Source organism: Vulpes lagopus, chromosome 24, assembly GCF_018345385.1.
Source record: "Vulpes lagopus strain Blue_001 chromosome 24, ASM1834538v1, whole genome shotgun sequence".
NCBI classification, from domain to species: domain Eukaryota; kingdom Metazoa; phylum Chordata; class Mammalia; order Carnivora; family Canidae; genus Vulpes; species Vulpes lagopus.
This window is the reverse complement of record NC_054847.1, coordinates 39,941,821-39,969,227: the sequence shown is the minus strand read 5'-3', so window position 1 is coordinate 39,969,227 and position 27,407 is coordinate 39,941,821. Positions and strand designations below refer to the sequence as shown.

At 35.4% G+C, this 27,407-nt stretch overlaps 1 protein-coding gene across 7 annotated transcripts in view; it reads right to left on the bottom strand.

Annotated features, from left to right (window-relative positions):
* The window catches only part of WDR7 (WD repeat domain 7), a 358,780-nt gene that overhangs the window by 176,820 nt on the left and 154,553 nt on the right, over positions 1–27,407 (bottom strand). For all 7 annotated transcript variants that reach the window (XM_041739724.1, XM_041739725.1, XM_041739719.1 and 4 more), the window contains one exon: positions 23,118–23,231. In XM_041739724.1, coding sequence (XP_041595658.1) covers positions 23,118–23,231 — 114 coding nt within the window. The remainder of the gene's footprint in view (positions 1–23,117; positions 23,232–27,407) is intronic.

Below are 27,407 nucleotides of genomic sequence, written 5' to 3'. Positions count from 1 at the left end.
TCTGCAAGGTAATTTACATTCCTTTTGTAATTTTAAGAAGTATTTAAAACTTCATACACACAAAGGGAAAACTTTTTAAGGAAATTTCATATTTTGCCCAAGTCCTTCATTTTCCCATAAACCAGTAACTAACATCTACAACTTCACTAATAATTCAATTAATTTAAATCTACTTGCATATTTAAGGAGCAAACAAACTATGTGACCATGTAACTTAATGTTAGAACCTTCCAACACATATAATCCAAAGTGCAGAATGTTAACTGGAACTAAAATTTTAAAAAACCCACATACAATAAAGTATAGAAAATTTTTTGAAAAATACAATCATACTAAGGTACTTATTAGTTGAAGCCTTAAGATCATCAGCAAACGTGAATGTAAATATCCACAGATATTCAGTAAGCTAAATGCTCTAGTAAAAATGTACATATATGAATATGTACATACATATTTTTCATAAACTACATAAACTACATTTATACTTGCAATATACTTGTTTAAGCCACTACATCAATGTGCCCCCAGAATGGCCTAAAAATTTAAGGATTATTCTGGTAATAGTAAAAGTAATGCTAACCTCTTGATATTTAGGTGAATATTAAAATGTAGTAAATATCTAAGATGGCACTAAAATAGACAGTAATTGTTATTTACTATAAAGGAGGTACCCTGGACACCTTCTTATAGGATACAATGAATGAACCAACAGGATAAGAAACTTCTAATCTGGGCAGCCCGGGGTGGGGGCTCAATGGTTTAGCGCCACCTTCAGCCCAGGGTATGATCCTGGAGACCCAGGATTGAGTACCGAGTCGGGCTCCCTGCGGGGAGCCTGCTTCTCCCTCTGCCTGTGTGTCTCTGCCCCCACTCTGTGTCTCTCATGAATAAATAAATAAAATCTGAAAAGAAAAGAAAAGAAAAGAAAAGAAAAGAAAAGAAAAGAAAAGAAAAGAAAAGAAAAGAAAAGAAAAGAAAAGAGAGAAGAGAAGAGAAGAGAAGAGAAGAGAAGAGAAGAGAAGAGAAGAGAAGAGAAGAGAAAAGAGAAAATACTTCTAATCCAAGCTCTCTTGCCACCTGAGGCCCCAACTGTCTAGAAAGAGGCTACAAGTATTTCTGTGCCATTCCAGGGTTACTTAAGTGAGTAAGTTTGTATGAGAACTTAGATCAGTTTCTCCACCATTGGTGGAGAAAGAAAAGTCTTTTTGACTAGCTACCATGTCCTAGGCTCTGTATCAGGTATTTTATACATATTAGCTGCTATGGCATAGAGTCCAAGCCCTGGCATTGCCAGCCCAAATCTGAATTACAGCCTTACTGCATACAAGCTGAGTGAACTTGAGTAACATACTTAAACCCTCTGACCTTGAGATTCCTCATCACTCAAATGTGGACAACATATATCTGATTAGTTTGTTAGGATTAAAGAGACAAGCATCTAGTTCATCATACTGGAGATATAATAAATGGTAACCATTATTATTTTATCAGCAAATCAAAAAGACTGCCCCCTATATTCGGAGTTTTTAGAACATTAACAAAATCAAAAAAACAAAAAGATTACTAGCAGAATTAAGTTCTATTTAAATCTTTAAAAGTGGGCAGCCCAGGTGTCTCAGTGGTTTAGTGCTGCCTTCAGCCCAGGGTGTGATCCTGGAGACCTGGGATTGAGTCCCACGTCGGGCTCCCTGCATAGAGCCTGCTTCTCCCTCTGCCTGTATCTCTGTCTCTGTGTGTGTGTGTGTCTCATGAATAAATAAATAAAATCTTAAAAAAAAATTAAATCATTAAAAGTGATAAGCTTCATTTAGTTTAAGTATAGGCAAAGATTTGTTTTTCCCCAAACGAGAAGAGCAACACTGCTTATAATCCTAAAAGGTTTAAGCTGGTGTTTTGTCAGCATAAATAGAGTTTCCTAATGCACACATTACAGTTATGCTGTCATGCAGTCAGACACAACAATTGTTTTCCAGCAAACTCAAATATCAAAATGAAGACAAAAATTCCTTTTCTGCCCTGTTTAGGAATGACATAGTTTTTTTTTTTTTTTCTAATACCATCATATGGCAGGACTTCACAGTCATAATTCTGATGAAAGCAGAAACTAATGCCAAATTTTGAAGTAATGACCAAGTTTCCTTTGGCTTGGACCTTCCTTAACTTTTGAGCCCCAGTGAACTTAGAGACATTGAGTAAAGTCATGAAGTTCTATTGTTGAGGTACCCATCTGATGATTACCTGGAGGTAGAACTCGTGTTTGTAGCCTTACAAAAAATGTTTTCCTGTGGTGCCTGGGTGGCTCAGTCAGTTAAGCATCCAACTCCTGGTTTCAGCTCAGGTCATGATCTCAGGGTCCTGAGCGTCCTTACATTGGGCTCTGCGGTCACCAGGGAGTCGGCCTGAGATTCTCCCCGCACCCCTTGCCCTTCCTCCACTCACTTTCACACACTCTCTCTCTCAAATAAATAATTTAGTCTCCCTCTGCCTGTGTCTCTGCCTCTCTCTCTCTCTGTGACTATCATAAATAAATAAAAATTTAAAAAAAAAAAAAAAAAGGGATCCCTGGGTGGCGCAGCGGTTTGGCGCCTGTCTTTGGCCCAGGGCGTGATCCCGGAGACCCGGGATCGAATCCCACATCGGGCTCCTGGTGCATGGAGCCTGCTTCTCCCTCTGCCTGTGTCTCTGCCTCTCTCTCTCTCTGTGACTATCATAAATAAATAAAAATTTTAAAAAATAAATAAATAAATAAATAAATAAATAATTTAGAAAGATGTTTTCTCTGTGAAGATGACTGGCAATAACAGGAACTAAAGTCATAGCCTGGAGCCCTTCAGTAGGTCCACTTTTAGAGCACTGGTTTAAAAGATTTTTTTTCTCCTTTCCACCTTTATCTCTCTTGATCATTGTGGTTCACTCATTATTTTCTATACTTCTCCACTGCACTTCCATTTTAGAATTATTCATTTCTCCAGAGAAACCCACTAATCCAATGTCACAGACACTTCTCTTTTCACAATCCCTCATTGTCCTCTTTGTCTGTCTTGGGCTAACCCCCTTCTCCTCTTGGCTCCTGCCCTGGTAGCAATGGTACACAGCTTCCTTTCTTGCCATCACGAATTCTTTTGTTCTTTTTTTTTTTTTCTTTTGGTCTTCTATTTCCATATGTTCATCTCATCATTTAAAAATACTTCATATGGACAAAACCGTATCATACCAGGGGCATCCAATCATGTGTCATAAACAGTTTGTCAACCTCAAAAGTAAGTGGCTAATTATCATAGCTTTTTGCTTTTTATTGTTATTTTCTTCTCTAATGAGATTTTTCAGGTACAGAAGAATCTAGATTACTACAGTTTGACTTATTCTGCAAATTTGGCCAACTCTATGACTAGGTTTTAGATAATATCAAAGAAAGAATAATTCTAAATAACCCCATTGTGAGTGAGGGTTATTATGAGCAGGAGGTACATACAGAAGTATTAATGATAAAATGGTATGACGTCTGAAGTTTGCATTAAAATAGTCCAGTGGTGGAAAGAATAAATAAAACTGGCTACAGGTTGACAATCATCAAAGTAGGTAATCAGTAAAAGGACATTCATTACACTATTCCAATTTTATATGCTTAAAGATTTATATAATAAAAATACTTTATGCTGAATTAAATTGGGTTTCTGTGTGTTTAGCTTCATTAAATAAGCATAAACAAGATAGGGAATAAATATATGCCAATTACAGAGAAACCTTATAACCTTTAAAAATAAGTGTATACAGTCTTTGCATGAAAATAATAAAAGTCTGACTTTAATATATTCCAAATTTTAGATATTGCTAGATTTTTTACTTAATCTGGGTATCTCACTATAAAATAAAAATTTAAAGCTGATGAAATAAAATTTCAAACCATTAAAGTGATGTTTATGGTTAACATGTGGTTCTACATATCGAATATGCAAAATAATGAGAATCTGTGCATCTGACCTTAAAACAAAGCCTATATCTCATCTTTTTCCAATTTTGAGTACATGCACCAAAACTGAAATTAGCACCAAATAATTTAATCAGTGAAAACTTTTAAAAGATTTCTGCAATGGGGACAATTTTGTTGTTCAAAATGATGAGTATGCACTGGAATCAAAATAAATAAATAAATATAAATTATAAACTCAGAAGCAGATACATATTTAGTCATTAAAATTCTTGTATTCATACCCCACCAGTAGATATCCAAAACTGTCAAAAGAAAATCTACACTTACCTTCCTCATGTCATTTAATTATTCAAAGATGGTAGGTCCAGTATGGTACAACCACCATATACTATTCAATAAACATCAGAGAATGTTAACTCTGAGTAGTACACTCATGCTTAAGAATAAAGTGCCTAAGGATCAAAGAACATGCTTTTGGGTATAAAAAAGCAAAAGGCAGGCAAAATAAAGCTGTGGTGATACAGAAATTTTAACACATACACCCCACACTGTTTGCTGAGTTCCTTATAACTAATTCATGCAAACCTAGATTTTCTTTTGTACATCATCATCATTGCACAGTGTTTTGAAATAACCTTATTTTTGTTTGTAACATTGGTAATTAGGATGCAAATGCTTAAACATCTTTCTCAAAATTTTGCCTGAATAGAAATGTTCTAGTTTTTTCATTTTACAGATATACATCCATATCAGTATGCCAGCCTGTCTTTCTATTCTTAAAAATGAATCAAATTTTTCACTTTAAAATGGTTAATTTGTGTTACATGAATTTCACCTATTTAAAAAATTAAAATCTTCCAATATCTAAACTTATTCCCAAGCTATTTTTTTTTCACTTATTTTTCCCATACGTTTTTCTTAAGTCCATTAGTAATGATCTGATAAAGGTGGCATTTTTAATATACTAATCAAAATTAGAGGTTATAAAACTTGTTTAAAATTTTACAATAGTAAATTGTTAAACAGATTCAGTTTGTGACATTTTTACTTAAATTTGTTGGTGATTACAGCTGATGAGAAACATTAATAAATCCAATAACATTTTTCTACAAGGCCATTTTGAAATGTCAGCCATTGCTAATCGATAGACTTCTTTTCTCACTGGTCACAATGGCTCACAAAATGGTCACAATGACTAACTCTGAGATCCCTTTATAGGCCATACCCACAAAAGGCTTGACCCAGATAGTTACTAGTGTTGTGTGTTTATGCTTCTTTACTAAGGAATCAATTACATTAATGGCAATAGCTGCATGTTTTTAAGATGCAAATGACTAAAATGTGAGCCTCTTTTAGATTAATGCCCCCAAATTATACTGCATCTTAACTGCTCTGACATCTGTCATTCAAGCAGATGTCAACTCATAAACCTGACAAAATACAAGCTGCTTATACAAGTTTGTGATGTGACAGATGTTTATCAGTCACAGCTCTGAGCAGTCACCTCTGATTAGAAGATACTTTGTAATTTTTATTAAGCTGTAAAAATTCACAAAAGAATACACAAAGAAAAATTATAACCCTATTAAAATTCCAATAGTCTCATGAAAATGTTATTAATTTTTTCTAATTTGAAATTATATGTTGGTATAAAAATTCCCTTTGACAAACAGGCTAGGCTAAACTATCTTCTTAGAGGTTTTATTTGAAAGATCCTTTTCAAAGAAATGAAAATTATTACAAAGCATTAATCACCTAAAATTAATCCCTTCTCTTCATATTATCTTACTATTTTCTTTTATTTATAATTTTATTAAGATTAAGAAAGATGCAAGGAAGAATATATTCATATTTAATATTTCTAGAGGTTAAGTCTATTTCAGATATCAATAAAAGTACATGTTTGTGTGGTTTTTTATACCATACCTATTGCTGGATATGATGGATAGTTTCTCAAGGAGTAGACGCAAATTAAAAGCTTCTTTGAGGTCTAACTGGCTGGTGAGGGAATCACGTCCCAAAATATGTGCTGACAGGATCTGCCCTAACCCCCTGAAATAAGGCCCAGCAGGAGCCTGTCCATGGGCTGACTCATGTGGCACCAGCATTGTCCCCAACAGTGGGCTAGGGTCTAGTTGGCTGGGAGAGGCAGATGGTTTCATTTGTTCTATATTTTCACTCTTCACTAAAGTTTAGGTGAATACTGGCCAGTGAGAAGAGGAAAATACTGTTACTGCACCTGTCACTTTTATTTCAAAAACAACCAACTCCAGTTGGAAGAAAATAAGGAAAAATCTGCTAAGTTCGGCTTTACTGGGTCAATAAAATGTAGGTTATCTGACGACTTTATAAATGACTATACAAAGCTTTCTATTAGTCTTCATGCTTTTCTTTCCAGTTAAACTCATAAAGCTTTAAAAATATACCTCATATTTAAAGAAAATATTCTCAACAAGTATATGGTATATTTACAAATATATAAGCTCCTTTACATATTTCATGAATCATATGCCGTCAACTGCAAATATTTAAATATTAAAAAGAAACAACATATTAACACCAAAGGGCCTGGATTCTTTTTTTTTTTTTTAAGATTTTATTTATTTATTCATGAGAGACACAGAGAGAGAGACACACACAGGCAGAGAGAGAAGCAGGATCCATGCAGGGAGCCTGACGTGGGACTTGATTCTGGAGCTCCAGGATCACACCCAGGGCTGAAGGCGGCGCTAAACCTCTGAGCCACCTGGGCTGCCCAGGCCTGGATTCTTTTCTTCCTTTCCCAAACCAAGTTTTCTTAAAGTGGTATTTTTTTTTTAAAGGTCATTTTTTTTTTATTTTTTTTTTATGATAGTCATACAGAGAGAAAGAGAGAGAGGCAGAGACACAGGCAGAGGGAGAAGCAGGCTCCATGCCCCGGGAGCCTGATGTGGGATTCGATCCCGGGTCTCCAGGATCGCGCCCCGGGCCAAAGGCAGGCGCCAAACCGCTGCGCCACCCAGGGATCCCTTAAAGTGGTATTTTAATACAGTACATGAATAATCTTACAACTATCTGAATTACTGGGGATCCCTGGGTGGCTCAGCGGTTTAGCACCAGCCTTTGGCCCAGGGCTCGATCCTGGAGTCCCAGGATCGAGTCCCGCATCGGGCTCCCGGCATGGAGCCTGCTTCTCCCTCCTCCTGCGTCTCTGACTCTCTCTCTGTGTCTCTATCTCTATCACGAATAAATAAATAAATCTTAAAAAAAAAAAAAACTATCTGAATTACTAAGCCTTTTTGCTAACTTTAAAAACAGTAAGATCTAAGCTTTAAATCGAGCAAATCAAGCATTTGCACATTCTTATAAATACCCCATCAATAAATATTTGTCATGACAATCACAACATATGCAGTCAGAAATACTTTTTACATATTGTTGAGATATATATAAAATTTCTTGATATCTATGGAAGATCGCTATCTCTGCTCTGTCCATGACAATCATCCAGTCAATAATGCTTGAGATGACTCTTGAAGATCTAGAGGATGGTCATGCTGTTGGTTGCTAATTAAATAATTATATAACTCCAATGTCATTGCAACTCAGTGCATTTCAAGAATGATTTAAAATCACTTTAAATGCTTCTAAGTTGACTCACTACCACATTACTTAAAACCAATTCTGTCCATAAAAGCAAGTACTCTGACATCAGCAGGGCATATGAAGAAATCTCTTGGAGTATTCTTTTTTTTAAGGATTTTATTTATTTATTCATGAGAGACACAGAGAGAGGCAGAGAAATAGGCAGAGAGACATAGCATAGATGCCCCTCTTGGAGTATTCTCAAGAACAAAATGGAGAGGAGCACTTGGGTGGCTCAGTCAGTTAAGTGCTTGCCTTTGGCTCTCATCATGATCTCAGGGTCCTGGGATCAAGCCCCATGTCAGGTTTCCTGCTTAGCAGAGAATGTGCTTCTCCCTCTGTACCCCATCCCCTGCTCATACCTTCTGTCTGTCTCTCAAATAAATAAAATTAAAAAATAAAAATCTTTTTTTAAAAAGGAGCAAGAGGGAGAAATCTGAGTTAGGTGATACCACAAAAGGCATGTATTGAGTTAAAAAAACTGAAGCTACATAGTAATGTTAGGGTTGGTAATTAGGTGGACTAGCTCCTAGCCCTGTGCTGCAGCAGTCTCACTAGGGTGTGGTGCACAATGAATTACTTGGCATTATGACAACACAGAAGTTTGTTCAGCACAGTCATGGAAGATATAAAGCTGGAGTAACAATTAATCCACTGGACAGCAAAGAATCTTTGTCAGGACGATGGCTGAAGCCAACAAGAAACAAATCAGAAAGGATAAACACCAATTCCTGTTTTTACATTGTAAAGACTTGAATTAACATCACTTTATGTAAGAAGAGTTTAGGTGATTTCCTACTTAGTAGAAGCCAAAAATGTGGACATTTTCTGAAGAAAACCAACTTACTTTCAGAATTACAGGACCCAGATAAAGGAAAGCAACAGTCCCATAATACTTATACTAGTCTGCTAGTACCAAGATCTAAGGAATATCACTGATAAACCAGAGAAGGTACAGACAACTGGAAGAGGGAAGGGTCTAGAAATTGTATCATCTAAGAGGTTGCTGAAGGAAAAAGACGACACAGGAGGAGAAATGCTTTCCCACATACATGTACACACACAAACAAAACAAGTGAAATAAGGGAGGAATGAAAGTGTAAGAAGTCCCACAACTGCAAAAGTGTGTGTGGTGGGAGCAACCAAAGGTGACTCACACCCTTGTATCATTCCCACCCTCTGAGTGTGGGTGGGATCTGGGACGTGCTTCTAACCAATAGAATACAGCAAAGTGATGGGATGTTAATCTCATTAATTTGGTTATGTTGTATGAGCACTCTCATAATTAGGTTACGATAAGCATGCACAAACTCACCCGGTGACTTTGAGGAAGTAAGCTGCTATGATAGGAAATGCCCATGGAGGGCCATGTGGCAGGGAACCATGACAGCCTCTAGAAACTGAACGCCTCAGCCCTACACCTGCAAGTAACTGAATTCTCCCAATAGACTGAGAGACTGGAAGAGGACCCCAAGCCTCATATTAGACCCAGGCGCAGCCAACACCTTGACCGCAGCCTTGTGAGACCCAGAGCAGCAGATATAGCTAAACTGTGCCTGGACCCCCTGACGTTTGGAAACGGTCAGATTATTTTAAACCATTGTATTTGTGGTAATTTATCATGTAGCAATTGAAAAGCAATACAGGGTATAAGTAGAGGTTGGATACCCTTTGTGACCACTGATATAGTACGAGGAATTCCTTGCACTAGGCAAAAGACTGGTCTAGAATCTAGCTACTAGATTATAAATTAGGTCTTTCCAATCCTGTGAAAATGTAGCAAAAATGAGGCAGGGGGAGATTTTTATATGGCACATGGAGGACACTAATATCTCTATACTAAATTCATAATAAGCACACAACAACAGGAATCCCTTTACTTCAGCTGACATCTGTAAATATTAGCATTCTTTTTATTGGACTGTGTTAATATTAAGGAACAATTAACTTATTTTAATTATAAACCTAGAGGACTTTAAATAACCAGAATGTCTTAAATAAATTTAAATACCGTTGTAAGAAAAGCAGCTTAGAGTGTTCAGTTTAGATCTTCATATTCTATATACACATCTATTGAGCTGCTGCACTGCCTTAGCTCAGGCCTACATCAGCTGGCTGGAGGACGACTGCAACATTCTCCTCCTAACTGGTCTCCCTGTTCTCATTAAGAGTATAGCCCCCCTCGCTGCAGCACTGATCTTCAATATATTCAGCACTACAGCCATAGTGCTTTGACTAATGGAAAATCAGATTACACCTTTACCTGGCTTAAAACTCCTCAATGGTTTCTAATTGTCCCCTGAACAAAGAGAAAGCAGCTCAGCATGATGCACAAAGCCTTTCATCATCTAGCCTCCCATTCAGTCCTTCATGAAGTCCCTTTAGTCTTTGGTCAGTCCTGGCCCTGCCCCACTCTACAGGCATTCAGACTGAACCACTGACACTTCCACCAAAATGCTACACCACCTCTGGCTCTCTCCCTCCCAAGTCCTGGCTCCAGCTTGGAAAATCTCCCTGCCCAAGCTGTCTGCCTGTTTCAAACTGAAGGTCAAAGATGCTCAACTAGTGTGTCATGAAGCCCTCGTGGGGACTCCGCCAGACCTATGGGGCCACCCTGAAGACCACCTGCTTCTTCAGGTGCAGACATTGGCCAGACACGCCACAATGCTGCAAAGAGTAAATGCCACTTTCTGCACCTTTTAGAGTAAAAACTCTGCTTTGACATCAAACTAGCTCCTTTTAAATAACATGTGTTTACTGGAATGTGCCAAGATTTCCACATGAATACAAGTCAGACACACATTTTGGTATCACAAGTACCAAAGATGCCAAGTCCAGAGGTAACGATCTGGATTGGCACTGTGGCAGTGATTCCTACTACTGACATGGATGCCTACTGTGCTGCTGTTTCTTGGGCTGTAATCCTAGGACCTCCTTTATAGGTTATTTTTTATTTTGCAGAAGTTCTCTTCCCTATCCCTAAGTCAGTCAATAATTTCTCATTTCATGAGAAAATAATGAGTAAAGCATTAATAGCAGAAATACTTGTGCAAATAGTAACAAATAATGTCAAACCAAATTCTAAAAAAACCAAATTTATCATGAGAAATAGCTTCCCATGAACAGGAAAATGACTCATTTCATTGTGTGGTGTATGCAGTGAAAACCCACAGAAGAATATAAATGTCATTGTACGATGAATTGTTTACATCTTACTCCAAAACATCAAAATTATTTTAGGTGATAGATGGTAACAAAACTAATACAACAGAAACACGGGGATAAAATTCAAGGGTGTGGGGAAGCTCGGGGCATCTGTACAGATTCTCACTTTTCCTTCTAAGTGTCCCCAAATTGTATTTAAAATCCATCGCATTCCAAATAAAATAAAATAAAATAAAATAAAAAAATAAAATAAAATAAAATAAAATAAAATAAAATAAAATAAAATAAAATAAAATAAATAAAATAAAATAAAATAAAATAAAATAAAATAAAATAAAATAAATAAAATAAAATAAAATAAAATAAAATAAAATAAAATAAAATAAAATAAAATAAAATAAAATAAAATAAAATAAAATAAAATAAAATCCATCGCAGATTTTTGGTATATCTGAACAGTACACTAACCTGCTCAGAGTTTCTTAGATGTTTATTTACCTTCATTTTAAATTTTTATTTATTTAAAGATTATTTAAATAAAGATTATTTAAAGATTTTATTTATTTTATTTATTTATTCATGAGAGACCCAAAGAGAGAGAGGCGAGAGGCAGAGACCCAGGCAGAGGGAGAAGCAGGCTCCATGCAGGGAGCCTGACGTGGGACTAGATCCCGGGACCCTGGGGTCATGACCTGAGCCACCTAGTTGCTTTCATTATCTGATATCCTCTTAGCAATGGACCGATTAACTACAGGAGCAGGGCCAATACCGAAGTCCTACACCATGCCCCCCCACCCCCACCCCCACTCTGGGCGGACAGGAAGATCCAGTCTTTCATCCCTGTATCCCACAGTCCTAACACTCAAGCTGCCACCCCTTCTCAGCCCTTTTGCTGCCTTCCCAGATAGGACATCTAACAATCCCTGGATGTTTGGGGGGCATCCCTGAACTCACACACTGGACTGAAATGCTCAAAATACCTGCTCAAGTCACCTCACCCCTCTATCACCTTTTTTATATGCTTCCTTGTTCTATTTTTTAGAAATTTAGTGCTTTTAAATTTAGTTTTATGAAACTACACACTGTTTAAAGAGTCAAACAGTTCTGTAAGTTAGTACAAAAGCAGTAGTTCCCTCAACCTCATCCCCATTTTCCACTCTGCAAAAACAACCACTTTTGGCTCACTGAGAAAATCCTATATTGCTACTTTCTTTCTTCTTTTCTTTTTTTTTTTTTTTTACATTGCTACTTTCTAATTTTTTTTTTTTCCTTTTTAGGCTTATCTTTAAGCTTAAAATTCCTTACTACAGTCAATGAAAATTGAGTTCTCCCTCACATATATGCAACTTACTCGCACACATCACACACACACCCATATCCACTCACACACATTCACGTACATGGTCTGCCTTCTTTCTCTGCTTATTCATCACAGTTATTATATAATAAACATTTAGTATATTTTCACCATAATGTGCATGCTACTCAGAGCTCAACCATGTGACTTATCATGGTAAGTTTTTCAATACTACTTCCCCCCCTGCCCTATATATAGATAATAATTATCTCTTGTTGGTGATGGTTTTCTGTATTTTTCAATAATTTACCTAATTGTATAAATCTGGAACATAGGGAAGGAAATAAGCTACAGAGCAGAACAGAGCCCAGAGCCCAGCCTGGGAAGTGAAACAGTCAGATGTTGCAAAATATCTGGAACATGGTTTGATGCATTCAAAGAAACCTTAGTGAATTTAATCCAGTCACTGAATAAGACGCTTCTTATAAAGGAAGAGCTACCACACCTTGAAACACAAAAGCCAGTCTCCCAGAATTCTCTTCTCCATGCAATCCTCAGGGTGGCTAGGTGCCTGAGGTTACATTCCTAAGAGGTACCAGCTCATGAAACAGTGGGACAGGGTTTGTAAGCATCGATCAGGGGCCAAACCTTATAACGCATGTTATCTGGATCCCTGGATCCCAGTCCGCCTCCTTCTTAGTTTACTCCCTTATTTTAGGGGAACACATCTCTTCCTCTAGTTCCTGATAAAAGAGAATGGAAGGTACATTTTTTGGAGATCTTGAATCTCTGAAAATGTCTTTATTATACTCTCATAGTGAATTTATATTTTTGTGTGGTATACCTTATTCTATTTTTGAACATAGTCTTTTAAAAACTGAACTAATGAGTAAGCATCCCTTGCAAGTCTGAGGGCTGCATTGAATTTTTCTCCTCCTTGGGGCACCTCGATGGCTCAGTCAGGCATCTGCCTTCAGCTCAGGTCATGATCTCAGAGTCCTGGGATCAAGACCCGCATCACGCTCCCTGTTCAACAGGGTCTACTTCTCCCTCTCCCACTGCCCCTCCCCCCAAACTTGTGTGATCTGTCAGTCAAGTAAATTAAAAAAAAAAATTCTCCTCTTCTTCCTTGGCAAGACTTTTAATGACATTGCAATGGAAATTTTCTTTTATTCTTTATATTCATTTTTAAAATATGCTTTTCTAAGTCTAGTAGTGACTCTCAACTGAATGGCTATATCAGAGTCTTCAGACAGCTTTTTTTTTTCTTTTTTTTTTTTCAGACAGCTTTTTTATATCATTATATCCTTCCCATGACACACTGATCACCATTGGCCAAACATAGGTATAATGTGCAAATTAACTCTCCTTCAGCTACTATAAGCATAAATTAGTATTTTCTTTTAAGGCTGTCCTTTCCTATTCATTAAATGATTCACTCTTCATGGTAAGATTCAATTCAGACAATAAATGTGGTAAAAAAAAAAAAATAAGTCAAATATAAAAGCGCTTAAGAAATTAGAATAATTTGAGATGCCTAGGTGGTTCAGTGGTTGAGCATGCCTTCAGCCCAGGGCATGATCCCAGGATCGAGTCCCACATCGGGCTTCCTGCATGGAGCCTGCTTCTCCCTCTGCCTGTGTCTCTGCCTCTCTCTCTGGGTTTCTCATGAATAAATAAAATCTTAAAAGAAAAAAAAAAGAAATTAGAATAATTCATCAATATTTCCTGAGGCAGCTTTTAGAAACTTCTGAAAACTTGCATGGAAGTTTGGATGTATCTTTTATCTATACATAGAGTATAAATTTGTCTAGCAAATTTATATCTCTGGGAGTGTTCAACTACACAGAATAATTATTAAGTCATCTAAAAGAACTGATTTATAAATGATTTCTAAGTTAGTTTCAGATCGTTTATTCTACTTACTAAAGCAAATCATTTAGTGGTGGCAACGAGGGGTCAGGAAGCAAGGAAGGGGGACATACAATACTTCTCAAGCACTTATTATGGGCCAGTTCCTCTGCTAAGATGGTTGGAAGCATTATCCCATTTAAACTTCACAACAATCTTACTATCCTCATATTTCAGGTGAAAAAACAGGCTTCTCACCATAAAGTATCTCTCACAGCCACACAGTTGAATAAGCAGGGAAGCTGAGATTTGAACACAATGAGACATGAAAGCCTGTGCCACAACCGTATTTCTTCTAAAATATTCTAAATATATCCTTATTATTGCAGACCAACTTGTCAATCCAATTGACTTGACTGTGTTCCATTTTATTTTTCTGATTGCATGAAATCAATAGATTCACTCGTAGACAAACATGAAGTGTTAAGTTCTACATCATGGTAACATGGATTTATGAAACCTTCAATGATTAAGAGTGTTCTTCAGGGAAAATTTTCCCAATAAAGATAACATAGCCTGTCATCAGTCTTGCCCTCTGGAGCATGAACTTCACTCTACCCCCAGTGTCTGCTAAGTGCTCAATGCCTACTAGGTGCTCAAAAATACCAGCCAAACTGTTCTCAGCCTCCCTCTCAAGAGTCTTCATTTTGAAGTCTCTACACTGCCTGTCCACCCCTGGCACGACTGTCATGATCTACCTCATACGTAAATCCTAACCCTAACTCATCCCTGGTGCCTGGAATTCTCCTACCTAAAGTCTATCTCATGTACATGTATGGAGTGTGTGTGTGTGTGAACCGTGCATACATATACAGCCTCTCTTTCAACTAAAGCCATCAGCTTCTCAACTAGCTGCTTACTTTATCAAATCTTCCCTAGAATGTGACAGAAAAATACAAGGTGCATATTAATGTTTTTGTGGAGTAAAACTGAGTATTCCTTATACTTCTTTTAGGTTGTATCAGCGGCATTGAAAAAAAAATGTAATAAAGGGCAAACAGAGTAGCTGGTTTAGTTTCCCAGAATCCTTTTAAATTACGTTTACTCCATTTAATTCACTCATCTGTATTTAAGATACATAGTTGTTGCTACTGTTTTTTTTTTTTAAGATGAAATATTCGCATTCGATTCTTATCCTATCTATCTATGAGTGAGGACTCCTCTTTCTATATATCTACATGAGGACAAATATATACAGGTTCATGACTGTCTTCACCTCAAATACTTACATTTGTGATTAAAAATTTCAAAGTAAGAGTAAAAAGCCTTTATGCTTCACAATTTTAATCTCAGCAATCATGGGGAAACTCAAGGATGCTAGTCAATTTAATTATCCTTTTGTGTAGTGAAAATAATTATAAAGTATCATGAAGAACTCTTCCGAACTCCACATCCATTTTAAAACCTGTTTTCCCCCTTTAACGTGGTTTGCACAGTAAAAGTAATCATTCACAGGTATGACATAAAGTCTGTGAATTATGAGACATTGTTGTCATTACTTTTGTGAATTACAACTTTTGGTCATATGGGTTTGATATCAATTATAAGGGCAATTTATGTAATATACAGATATATAATAATGTGCCACAATCTAATGCAATTCATTATCTGAGAGGTATTATTACATAGCTCACAAAAAGGCCAAAGTGGAAGTTCATCCTGAAGGTTATTCACTCATATGGAAGGCTTAAAACAACAAACAAACAACAGTTCCTACATTATTATCCAACTAAGTATGTCTCCTTTTTCCTATTCAGTATAAATTTATCAAAAAGAATATATAATATTAAATTGAAATGTGTATATGCACTGGTGTATTAATTTGTGTGGATTTATATGACTGTAAAATAATTTTTACTTTATCTAGAAAATATGTAAAATTGCCTTCCTATACTAATTGTCTATGGGTGGTTTTTTTTAAAGATTTTATTTATTTATTTATTTATTTATTTATTTATTTATTTATTTAAGAGAGAGAGAGAGAGAGAGACAGATAGCGCACAGGGAGGAGGGCAGAGGGAGAAGCAGACTTCCTGCTGAGCACAGAGCCAGCCAGCCATGGGGCCAACTCCAGGACCCTGATATGATGACCTGAGTAGAAGTCAGATGCTTAATCGACTGAGCTACCCAAGCACAAAACAGGAAGTCTTTTCTTCACATATTAAATATTTCTTTGCACTATATAAAATATTAAACCCTATCACAAATTAAAATAGAAATATTTATATTTCAAAGAGAAAATGATGTTTCATAATAAATATATGTTTCCATTTTTTCTTATGAGATTATTTTTTTTTCAGTGACTTGGTTTTACATAAATTACTTATATTTAAGAGCACAAGATATAGAGGCAAACCGCCTGGATTCAAATCCTAACTCTGCCATTTCCTATGAGCTTTATGTGGAAGGTTACTTACTTTCCTCTCTCATAAAATGGAATTGATAATGAGGATTTATTACAATTAGTTGTGAGGATTAAAAAGAGCCTAGAGCACAGCCTGACATATCAGGTACTCAGTAAATACTAGTGAGGTGTGATACTCATTACTTTAAGTCCCTGATTTTTCTTTTTTTTTTTTTTTAAGATTTTAAGTACTCTCTACACCTAACATGGGGTTCAAACTCACAATCTCGAGATTGAGAGTCACAGGCCCTACTGACTGAGCCAGCCAAGCACCCTAGTCTGATTTTTTACATATATTCTTTTAGATGAGTTTGTTCAAATGATGTCATGGAACAGCAGGGTACTCTGGGGAAACAAAGTTCAGTGTTACCATAGCAGCCAGGCAAGCTGGAGATAGGAGTGTCTTTGTGCCCTTTGTAGGGCCTTAGACACCTCGCTAAGGTGTTTGGATTTTGTGCTATAATCAATGGGAAGCTATTAAACAGCACTTAATGAGGGTGAAGGTTGATGGCTTCCAACACTGAGCAATGGAAGGCATGAACTAAAAAGGAAAGCAAGGGAATGAAGATAGGGAGATGGTTGCAGGAGAAAATAATAATCAGACATAGAAAAAATGAAAGTCTGGATCTATGCATTCTTTATGGAAATGGAGAACAGGGAAATCACCAGAAGATATTTAAGAGATGCATTTTACAAGAACTGGCACTAACTACATGTGGACACTGTTGGAAAATGGGAAAGCCAGGATTATCTCTTAATTTGTAGTTTAGGATGGTGGGTGGTTAAATGGTACCCATAGTGACGCCTTTAAATAAGATATTAATATAAAATGAGATAAAAATGTAAAAGGAGATGAGTTTTAGTAAAAAGTAGGGCTCATCTGAGACCATACCTAGTATGTATACCTTCTAAGCTCAGCAGGTATGTCAGGTATAACAAAATAGGAGTTTAGTATAATAAAGACTTTGGATAATTGTAAATTAATATACAATAGGAATCTACAGGACAGTCCAGCAGGTGATAGGTTAATATGATATGTAGAAGAAAAGCCTAGGTTGGAGACACAGATTTGATAGTTATTAACATAAGTGGTAGTTAAAAAACAAAGAAAAGGGAAAGCCAATCATCCAGAAGGGAAGTATGAGAAAAGAAAACTAATGACTAAAGGCTATAATTTGGCTGTATTTTAATATTCTTATCAGAAACTCTCAAATACTATATTTAGGAATGTTCTATTTAACACCCTAACAACATACAACTAAAGCCAAGTGTTAAATACCATACAAAATTTTAATTCACATTTTCTTCCCCCTGATTAAAGGTACAGAAATGTAAATTATTTGAAGTGGTGTATTTCACTCAGAAATCTACACTTTTGTTTTTCTTGATATCTGTTTTCCTGAGAACAGCATGGTAAATAAACCTGAGTGTTAGTAATTTATACTCATTCAAAGACCTTAATATAGTAAACTGATTTTGTAGCAGCTAACATTCTGAAGTCAAAAGCAAGGGCAGTGGTAACAATTTAGAATAAATGACTTAAAATTCACAAAGATCTAGTACTGTTTTTTAGACCATAAATTATAAATTAAAGAATGAGAAAGGAAAAGGGTGCAATGCAGAAGGTTATTCTAGTTTAATAATCATAAGGCCTCTGGCTCTGTGTTGGAAAGTACTTCGGATTTCTAAATTCATAACGCCCCAAATTTTGTTCTTTGGAACTTTTGTGTATTTTAACAGGATGAATTTCCCATCTTTCAGTCAAAATAAATGTATAGATATTTTATGAATAAGACCCTTACTAAAATGCACAAACCAATATTTAGTCTCAGACTAGATGTCCTTTTCAGCTCTATTTCAATATACTAGAGATGCTGACTTTAGTGTATAAAGACATGTTAATGTGTCGGCTTTATATTGATGACTTCAAAAAGCTAGACAGAACAATAAATATCGCATTTTACATGTATGCAATAAAATGTTTAGTTATAAACACTACTTATATTTAAGTAGTAAATACTTAATATATAAATATAAGTATTACTTATATTTACTTATAAATAATTATTATACTTATTATACTTATAAATAATTATTATAAGTAATACTTAAGCACTTATATTTAAGTAGCCTTAGGTTGCAGTAGTCCTACATAATTTAAAGAACAAATTTAAAAAGAACATTTAAAGAATATGTGATTTTTCCTAAAGGAGATAATCTTTTGGTCTAAAATTAGAATAACACATTTATATTTTAAATAATAAGGGCAGCCCTAGTGGCGCAGCGGTTTAGTGCCGCCTGCAGCCTGGGGTGTGATCCTGGAGACCCGGGATCGAGTCCCACATCGGGCTCCCTGCATGGGGCCTGCTTCTCCCTCTGCCTGTGTCTCTGCCTCTCTCTCTCTGGCTCTGTGTCTCTCATGAATAAAAAATAAAATCTATAAATAAATAAGTATAAATATAAATATAAATGGACATCCAGCAATTATCAGGCTTATGTCTGATATCAAAAGCTTTATAAAAGGTAGACCGCAACATCATCTCACATTTGAAAAGAAAGAGATGCTGAAGTTCAATGAGTTTAAGAACAGGGCAGCCCAGGTGGCTCAGCGGTTTAGCGCCGCCTTTGGCCCAGGGTATGATCCTGGAGACCCGGAATCGAGCCCCACGACGGGCTCCCTGCATGGAGCCTGCTTCTCCCTCTGCCTATGTCTCTGCCTCACTCTCTCTCTGTTTCTCATGAATAAAAAATAAATAAAAATTAAAAACCTTTAAAAGAACAGTAAGCAGTGTGGGTTGTTGCCCACACATAAGTTTTGGAGTCAGGCATTTTAAATCCCAGATCTACCATTTCTTAAAAATGTGATGCTGCACAAGTGACCTCTCTGACTTTGTTTCCTCATCTATTTATCTGGAAAAGTATCAGTATCCACTTCAAAGACTGTTGTTAGGGTCAAGTGTAAAATGCTTGGTACGTAGTAAATTTCCAATGAATGTTATTTTCCATTTCCTTTACCTTCTCAATTTTGTCTTTTTTCCATGGCATTTCTCATTCTTTTTTTTTTTTTTTACAAATTTCATTTATTTTTTATGGGAAATATAACAAATACAGTCAACGCACCCATTCAAATCCACATATCATTGCTGTTTTTGTTGTAAGCGGCTGAATGTGTCAACTGTCCTGCTGATCTACTATCAAGCAATCTCTTTTTGACAATGTCAGTGACTTCTGACCCTTTACCACTGGTATATGGACAGTGTGTCCATGCTGTATTGAACAAGGCACGGGATACTGCAGTTTGACCCTCAGAAGAATTTAGCGACTTTCTTAAAGGGATTCATGCAGGTTTGTGAATACAATCTTTCCAAAATTCTTTTCAACTACAATGAGGGGTAGGTTTTAAACCGCAATATTTAAGGGACACACAGCTTCACCTTTTAAAACCGTTGTTTTAAAATGCAATATTTAAGGGACACACAGCTTCACTGTCACTCAGAATGCCACCTTTTACCACGATAAAAACTACATAAAGATAATTAAGTCCACTAAAAGGTCTATCTTAAAAAAAGATTATAACTTATGTAAAATTTTTTCTATATGTCATTTTTTAGTGAGATTTACTCCATTAATATAATTATGACTTAAATATTTTTTTCTATTTAAATATTGTAAGGAAAACAAGAACATATCATTTACGAATGACCATATATCTAAATAAACATTTAAGCTATACTACTAAAAATAAAATTATACTGTACAAACAAAACAATCACACATATACAGCATTTGTGTGATGCTGAAATTATAAGCTAAAAAAAAATCAATGCCATTCTTTTTTGCTGTAAAAAAATACCATTATTGTTGTTAAAACAGATTTTTATAGAGTATTGCAAAACCTGAAGCAATTCCAATGAAAAAGAATGAAAAAGTACATTTCCCATGCATACTATACTATAATATATAAAAAATTACACGAAATAGGTTTTAATATTTTTTCTTCAGAAAAACAATATTAATCTATGAAAATGGCTCATATAGGCTTTGATCTGTAATTGAAAACATTTGGTTAAAGGAAAGAATCTGATGAACCTTAAGATAGAATGCTGAATAAAACTGAGTGTGTGTGTTGACCAAGGCACACTGCCTTACTTTGTAGAGCCGATCAATAGATATTAGCTTTAAAAAGAAAGATATAGAAAGAAGCTGCCGCATATTTTTTAAATGACAAGGTGAAGGTTTAAATTGTCTCAATCAAGACTCAATTTTTTCTTCCCAGTTTTTCCAGCTGTTCTCTTCCAGTTAAGACGCTTCATTTCAAATAAATTTAATTAGTTCCAATTGATCATAGCTAACACATAGCTTTATCCATGCTTCTCTACTTTTATAAAGCAAACACTAACAAAGCCTGCTAGGCTCAGATCCCTGTCATAAGACAATGTTCATACCTCATTCTTTCTTACTCAAACAGAAAAATTTCAAAAATAATTATTCTGTCTAAAGCACTAAATTATACTTCATATTTAATTGGTATCTTGGTCAGTTGTTTAATTAAGGTAATTGAAGAACTAAGCCCCAGACTACTACAAATATAAAATTAATATAACTATGTATATTAGCCTACCTAGAGATTCCAAATAAGAATGCATTCAAAATATAGGCAAATATGTTGCCATGATATGATTTCTATTTATTTTATGAGAAGATATTAGTGGAGCAATTTCTTTTAAGTAACCAAAGAAACCCCAGATTTTTCAAAGTGAATGGCTAACTAACCTGGCCAGATCTCCCTTCTGTAGTACTTGTGCTCTACAATGGTGGTGATCCCAAAATAGGATTATTGTGCCTGAAACAGGCTTCTCTCAAAGCACCTACCATATTTTTCATAATGTAATTTATATAGAATTCTAGTCAATAAAAAGAAATACGGTTTTCTTCTAAACCCTCACAAAAATCTATACCACATCTTAATCAAGTCACACAATTCAAAGGTAACCTAAACGATCTACAGACTGCAGCATGCTAGTTGCTTTGACAACATGTTAAGGAAGGCTTTTTTAGTTATCTAAATTCTTTGAACATTCTTGCCTCTAGTAGCCATGGCATGAAATGAATAAATCAACTGATCAAAGCCATTCACCACATATGTTTAAGTTCGTACAAATTAAAATAGTTTATGTAGCATTGATTCTCCAAACTCGATTTTCATTTTTAAGCTTCTTGATTTTTTAACAATAAAATAAAAGCACAGTCCTGTGCTATTTGCAGTCTTATGACTTTGGTAGTGCATAATTCAAAATTCCAATGTACTGACTTAAAAATGCTTGAGGACTCAAAAATTTAGCTTTTATTCCAGAATGCAAATTGAGTTATTCTACTGTTTCAAAGGCAACTTTGTTTCCCCTGTGAATAAACCAGTTTTTATTAGAGGGCCTTAAAATTAACAGGGAATTAAAAGATATCTACAACATTTAAAAAAGCACTGAAAACAGAATAAAGAACTAGTTTTAAAAGATCCACAAGTGAAATAATTTCCTCTAATAGTTACTGATGCGATTCGATAATTGTGAAGTGATAAATGACTTTCAGAAAAGTTGGAAATTTCTGGAATCATTTCTATTTATACTGAAGTTAAAGTTTTTTAAATCAATGAACTGACACATTAAAAGGATTAAAAAGTAGCAAGTAATAAGCACCACCATTTTTACTGAAAACCAGATGCTCCCCACTTTAGTCAACAAGTTATTTGCAGCAGTAGCACAAGGCTCCAGGTTTTTGATTACATGCTTTGTAAATTTTCAAGGGAGATCATTAGGCTCCCTCAACTTCCTTCCAGTGAAAAAAACAGTAAAGAACCTGCCACACAGAGCTTTAGAAGAAAAAAAACTCCTTTAGTTTTTTTTTTTCTTCCTTTAGTTTTTGTTGAAAATTGTACTGATGTTTTCTAGGCATGCTTCTTTTCAAATTATTGATTACTATTAAGTTACTATTTGTTGCTTCACAATAATTATAGATTTATATGGCCAGATTTTATATAATAACCATCCATACAAAAAAGTTTATCTTTCTTAATACCAGTAAAAATATTTATAGTGGGTTGTTTTTATTCCTCTGTACATTAAAAGAAATTGAGCTGAATACATTTGGAGATCTGGTAACTGAAACTGATGTAGGTCTACAAAAAGATAGGCCGAGCATTTATGAACATAAAACATACAGAATATGGAACATATTTGGTATATGGTTGAATTTCATTTTATGCCTTTATTTACGTAATAAATAATACAGGTAAGAATGGTCAATATCTACACAACATAAATAACTTTAAAAAGCAGGAGTCACCTGTATACCTAAGCTATAGGTAAAGAGAATATCTGTAAGTTTCCCTACACAGCCTATATTGCATATATTGCCATTAGGACTGCAGTATTCTGCAGCTTACCCTATAATTGCAAAACCTTTCATAACATAATAGGTGTATTCCTCTACACGTTTCAAGGCTTTAGTAATGATCCTAGCCTCTGAATTAGAAGGTCTTCAGGAAATCAAATGCACAGCTAGCAGGTTCATTGTTATAGCAACAACGAGCAAACCTAGACCAAATAAACAGTTCTGCTTTTCTCCACTTCAAGATCAAAAAGGACATTAAGGAGTCTCATAAAACTAAACACTCCATCAATACAAGTTTCCATCTTTCCCATCAACATATTAAATTCCCTTATAAATGATCTAAAAGCATTTTCCAACACTGGACAAAGCTTGTCTATGTTAAAGATGTCCCTGCTTACCAGTTGTGATGTCATCATCTGCAAGGTCATGCTCTTCCTCCTGGACTTTGGCTTCTGGCCCCAGGGCATCAGGAGCAGTGCTGATAGTCTGCATGGCTTCTGCTGAGACTCCAGCTAAAACAAATGGAATCACAAGGTTTAGTCTGAAAAAAACTAAAAGGAAGGTGGACCAAAACTCTTAAAGCTTTTTAATTACTTACTGGGTACAAATGCAATAAATTAAAAAATATATATATATTACTATGTTCACTGCAATTAGGTGGAGACCTAAATTAATTAACAAAATATTCATGTGTACTCTATTTCTTTATATGTATATATGTATATGGGTACAAACTTTACCAACTTACCCACGATCTAGGAAAAACAGAAGAAGGATGCTTCAGTAAACTACATTTTACTTAATTCCTTTCAACATCTTTGCTTCAGTTACTTTACGTGATCTAGACATGATTATGCTGCACAGAGAAAAGAAAACCTAAAAAGTGCAAGACCATTTTATTTTTTTTTTTTTTTATTTTTTTTTGTTGTTTTTTGACCATTTTAAAAGTTTACTTCTTTGGGGGTGCCTGGGTGGCTCAGCTGGTTAGGCACCTGCCTTCAGCTCAAGTCATGATCCCAGGGTCCTGGGATCTGGCCCCAGCATCAGGCTTCCTGCTGAGCATGGAGCCTGCTTCTCCCTCTGCCTACCACTCTCCCTGTTTGTACTTCTTTCTCTCTGTCAAATAAATAAAATCTTCTAAAAAATAAAAAAATTTAAAAATAAAGGTTTACTTCTTTTTAAAATGTTTGTTTATAATTGGGGGACTAGAAGGAGGGATGATGACAAGTGCTCTGGGTCTCTGTAAGAGTCCTAAAATGCACTGTCCAACTATATCTCTGTCTGTGGAGGAATTAAATACAAGATTTGATAATTATCACACTGAAAGAATCTTATTGAAGCAGATGGCTGCACCAGATCAGGGGCCAGAAGCTTCCATTCTGTAAATCACCTGAGAACTTGCCAACTGATACAAGTATCTGTTCATATACTATTTTCTGCCCTTGAAGGTGTACTTTGTTGTCTACTACATTATTTCTAACTTGGTAATGGATAATAGAATGTTTTTATATTTTTCATACAGTTATCAACAGGTATTACTAAAACACAAAATACAGAAATTTCACCACTGGAAGTTACTTTAGAAATTAAGCCTTTTAATCGATCTTTTAAATAAGTACTTCAATAACTGCATACATAGTACCTGTCAAAATATTTTAAAAATCAAAAGCTATAAATATTCAAGGACTTCTTTTTTCCCCAAGGTGTATTAACTTAAACATTTCTATGTGAAATTCAGTCTTGCTGCCTCAGGTTTACCAAAGACATCAAGAGAGGAAAATCTTCATCTTGAACCATTTGAAAAACGTAGAACTAGATCTACCAGTAGATACTTCCAAGGCCTACTGACCTCAATTTGGGGAGGAGGACACACTATGTTTGTATCACCACTTTCTTCAGATTTCCTCTGACAAAAAAATGAACAGTGCTAAATCAATAGTCGCTGATGAATGCTAAATGGCAAAGCCATCCCTCTGCAGTATCTTCTTGTTGCGTTTTCAGGATAAAACTTCTAAAAAAGGAGGGAGATTACTAAAACTATATTATAAAGTTAATTACTTAAAGATGGCTTTCAGTAAAATAACTGCAAGGGGCAGAAAATTAGGTAAATGTCACATTTCTAAAGATTTATTGTTTAAACACAAAATCAAAGATTATGTCATATTAAAATACAAATCTCTGAAACCTCTCAGTCTTGTTTCTTAATACTTGATAATTTTAAAAATGATCAGAGAAATGGGGAAAAGCTGTTAAGGAACAGTTTAGATAGTACCAATCTTTTATTAGTATTTTCCTTTCCTATAAAATTAAAGGATTCAATAAAAAGAAAGCTAGTGTAAATGTAGCAACAAGTTTATGAATCCATTTTTTTAAAAATTTTTATATTTTTTTAAGAAATTTTTTTTAAAAGATTTATTTACTTGACAGAGAGAGAGACACCATAACCAGGGGAAGCAGCAGGTAGAGGGAGAAGGAGAAGCAGGCTCCCTGCTCATCTTGGGCCATGACCTGAGCCCAAAGCAGACGCTTAGCTGACTGAGCCACCTAGGTGCCCCTGTAAATCCATTTATATTAATCTCATTTAATCAGAGAGGTTAGGTATTCGACATAACACAGCTACTGAATTTGAGAACCGGTACTGACACATAGGTCTTTCGATTTCAAACACCCAAATCCTTTCACCATGAAGTTCTTCCAGGGACTGAGTTGCCCAGGGCAGGGTAGGAGGCATGACACAATATCACAGCAAGCATGAAAATTCACGGACTCACACAATACTGAGTACCAACGTTGTCAAAGCCCTGGACGAAGTTCTTGCGCTGCACCTGGTGACTAGTCAGCTGTGGGTAGTCAACACTTTGGGACAGAGCTTTAAGAACAAACATGCACTTCTCAAAGTAACCAAGGTTTAAGGAAAATGAAGAAAGAAAGGAAAGAAAGGAAAGAAAGGAAAGAAAGGAAAGAAAGGAAAGAAAGGAAAGAAAGGAAAGAAAGAAAGAAAGAAAGAAAGAAAGAAAGAAAGAAAGAAAGAAAGAAAACTACAGATCAATATCTATCGCTTAGTCCCAAAAGTCCCAATGAAAAGTTAAGGAAATAGTATTCAACAACATAGACAAGGAATTATACACTGTGACCAACTGAGATTTATTCCAGGGATGCAAGTGTGGTTCTATGTTCAAAGATCAATCACCCTAACCCAAAATATTAACACGCTAAAGAAGAAAAAGACCATATGATCATATCCATTATTTGACAAAATTCAACACCAACCCATAATTAAAAAAAGAAAACTCTCAGAAAAGTAGAAATAGAAGGGAACTTCCTCACTTAATAAAGAGTACCTGTTAAAAATCTATAACATTGTACTTAATGGTGATAGATTAAATGCCTTCCTCCTATTAGTAAAAATGAAGCAAAGACGTCCACATTCACCACTCTTATTTAACACAGTACTGGAATTTCTAGCCAGTGTAATAAAGTATGAAAAGAAAATAGATACTGTTTGGAATGGGTAAGATAAACTGACCCTATTTAAGGATAAAATATCTACACAGAAAATCCAAAGGAATATACAAACCCCCCCAAAAAACAAAACAAAACAACCCAAACCTGAATAGGTGAATTCAGTAAGTTTGCAGAATACAAGAAAATATGTTTTGTCAATTATATTTTATATGCTAGCAATGATACTACATTAAAAAATACTAATAATAAAGGTTCAGAAAGCTGAAATAAATGTAAATCTAAAAGGAACACATATAGGAGTGCCTGAGTGGCTGGCATTAAGCCTCCAACTTTGACTGTGGATCCGGTCTTGATCTCAGGTTGTGAGATCAAGCCCCACATTGGGCTTTGTGCTCAGCGAGAAGTCTACTTGAAATTCTCTCTCTTCCTCTCCCCCTACCCCTTCTCCTTGCATACTTGTTCTCTCTCTCTTTCAAATAAATCTGAAACAAAATAACAAAACAGGAATTGTATGCTGAGACTTACAAAATACTGATGAAAAAAAAAATCAAAGACGACCTGAATAAATGAAATGGAAAGACATAACACGTTTATACACTGGAAGATTCAATAAACAGTGAAGATGTCAATTCTCCACAAGCTGATATATAGGTTTAATGCAACCTGTATCAAAATCCTTGCACAATTTTTTTGTAGATACAGGCAAAATTATTCTAAAATTATATGGAAAGACAAACAAACTAGAATAGCTAGGAGAACTTAGCGGGGGGGGGGGGGTATTAGGAAAAAAACCCATCTACTCTATTTCCAGACTGATTATATAAGTTTATTAAAACTATGTGTTTTCAGGTTAATGGAACAAAAGAAAGAACCAAGAAAAAGATGCATGCAAATACGTGCAATTGATTTTTGACAGAGGTGCAAAAATAATTCAATGGAGGAAGGATAATCTCTTCAACAAGTGGCCTATTATAACTGGACATCCATAGACAAAAATATGAACCTCGACCTAAGGCTCACACCTTACATAAAAATTAAAATGGATCATGGACTTAAATGTAGAACATAAAATTATAAACTTTTAGGAAAAAAAAGAAAAGTCTTTGAGATCTAAAGCTGGACATGGCATCAAAAGTACAATCCATAAAAGAAAAAATAGCAAAGTGGACTTCATCAAAATTAAAAATTCTTGCCCAACAAAAGACCCCATATTAAGAGGATTA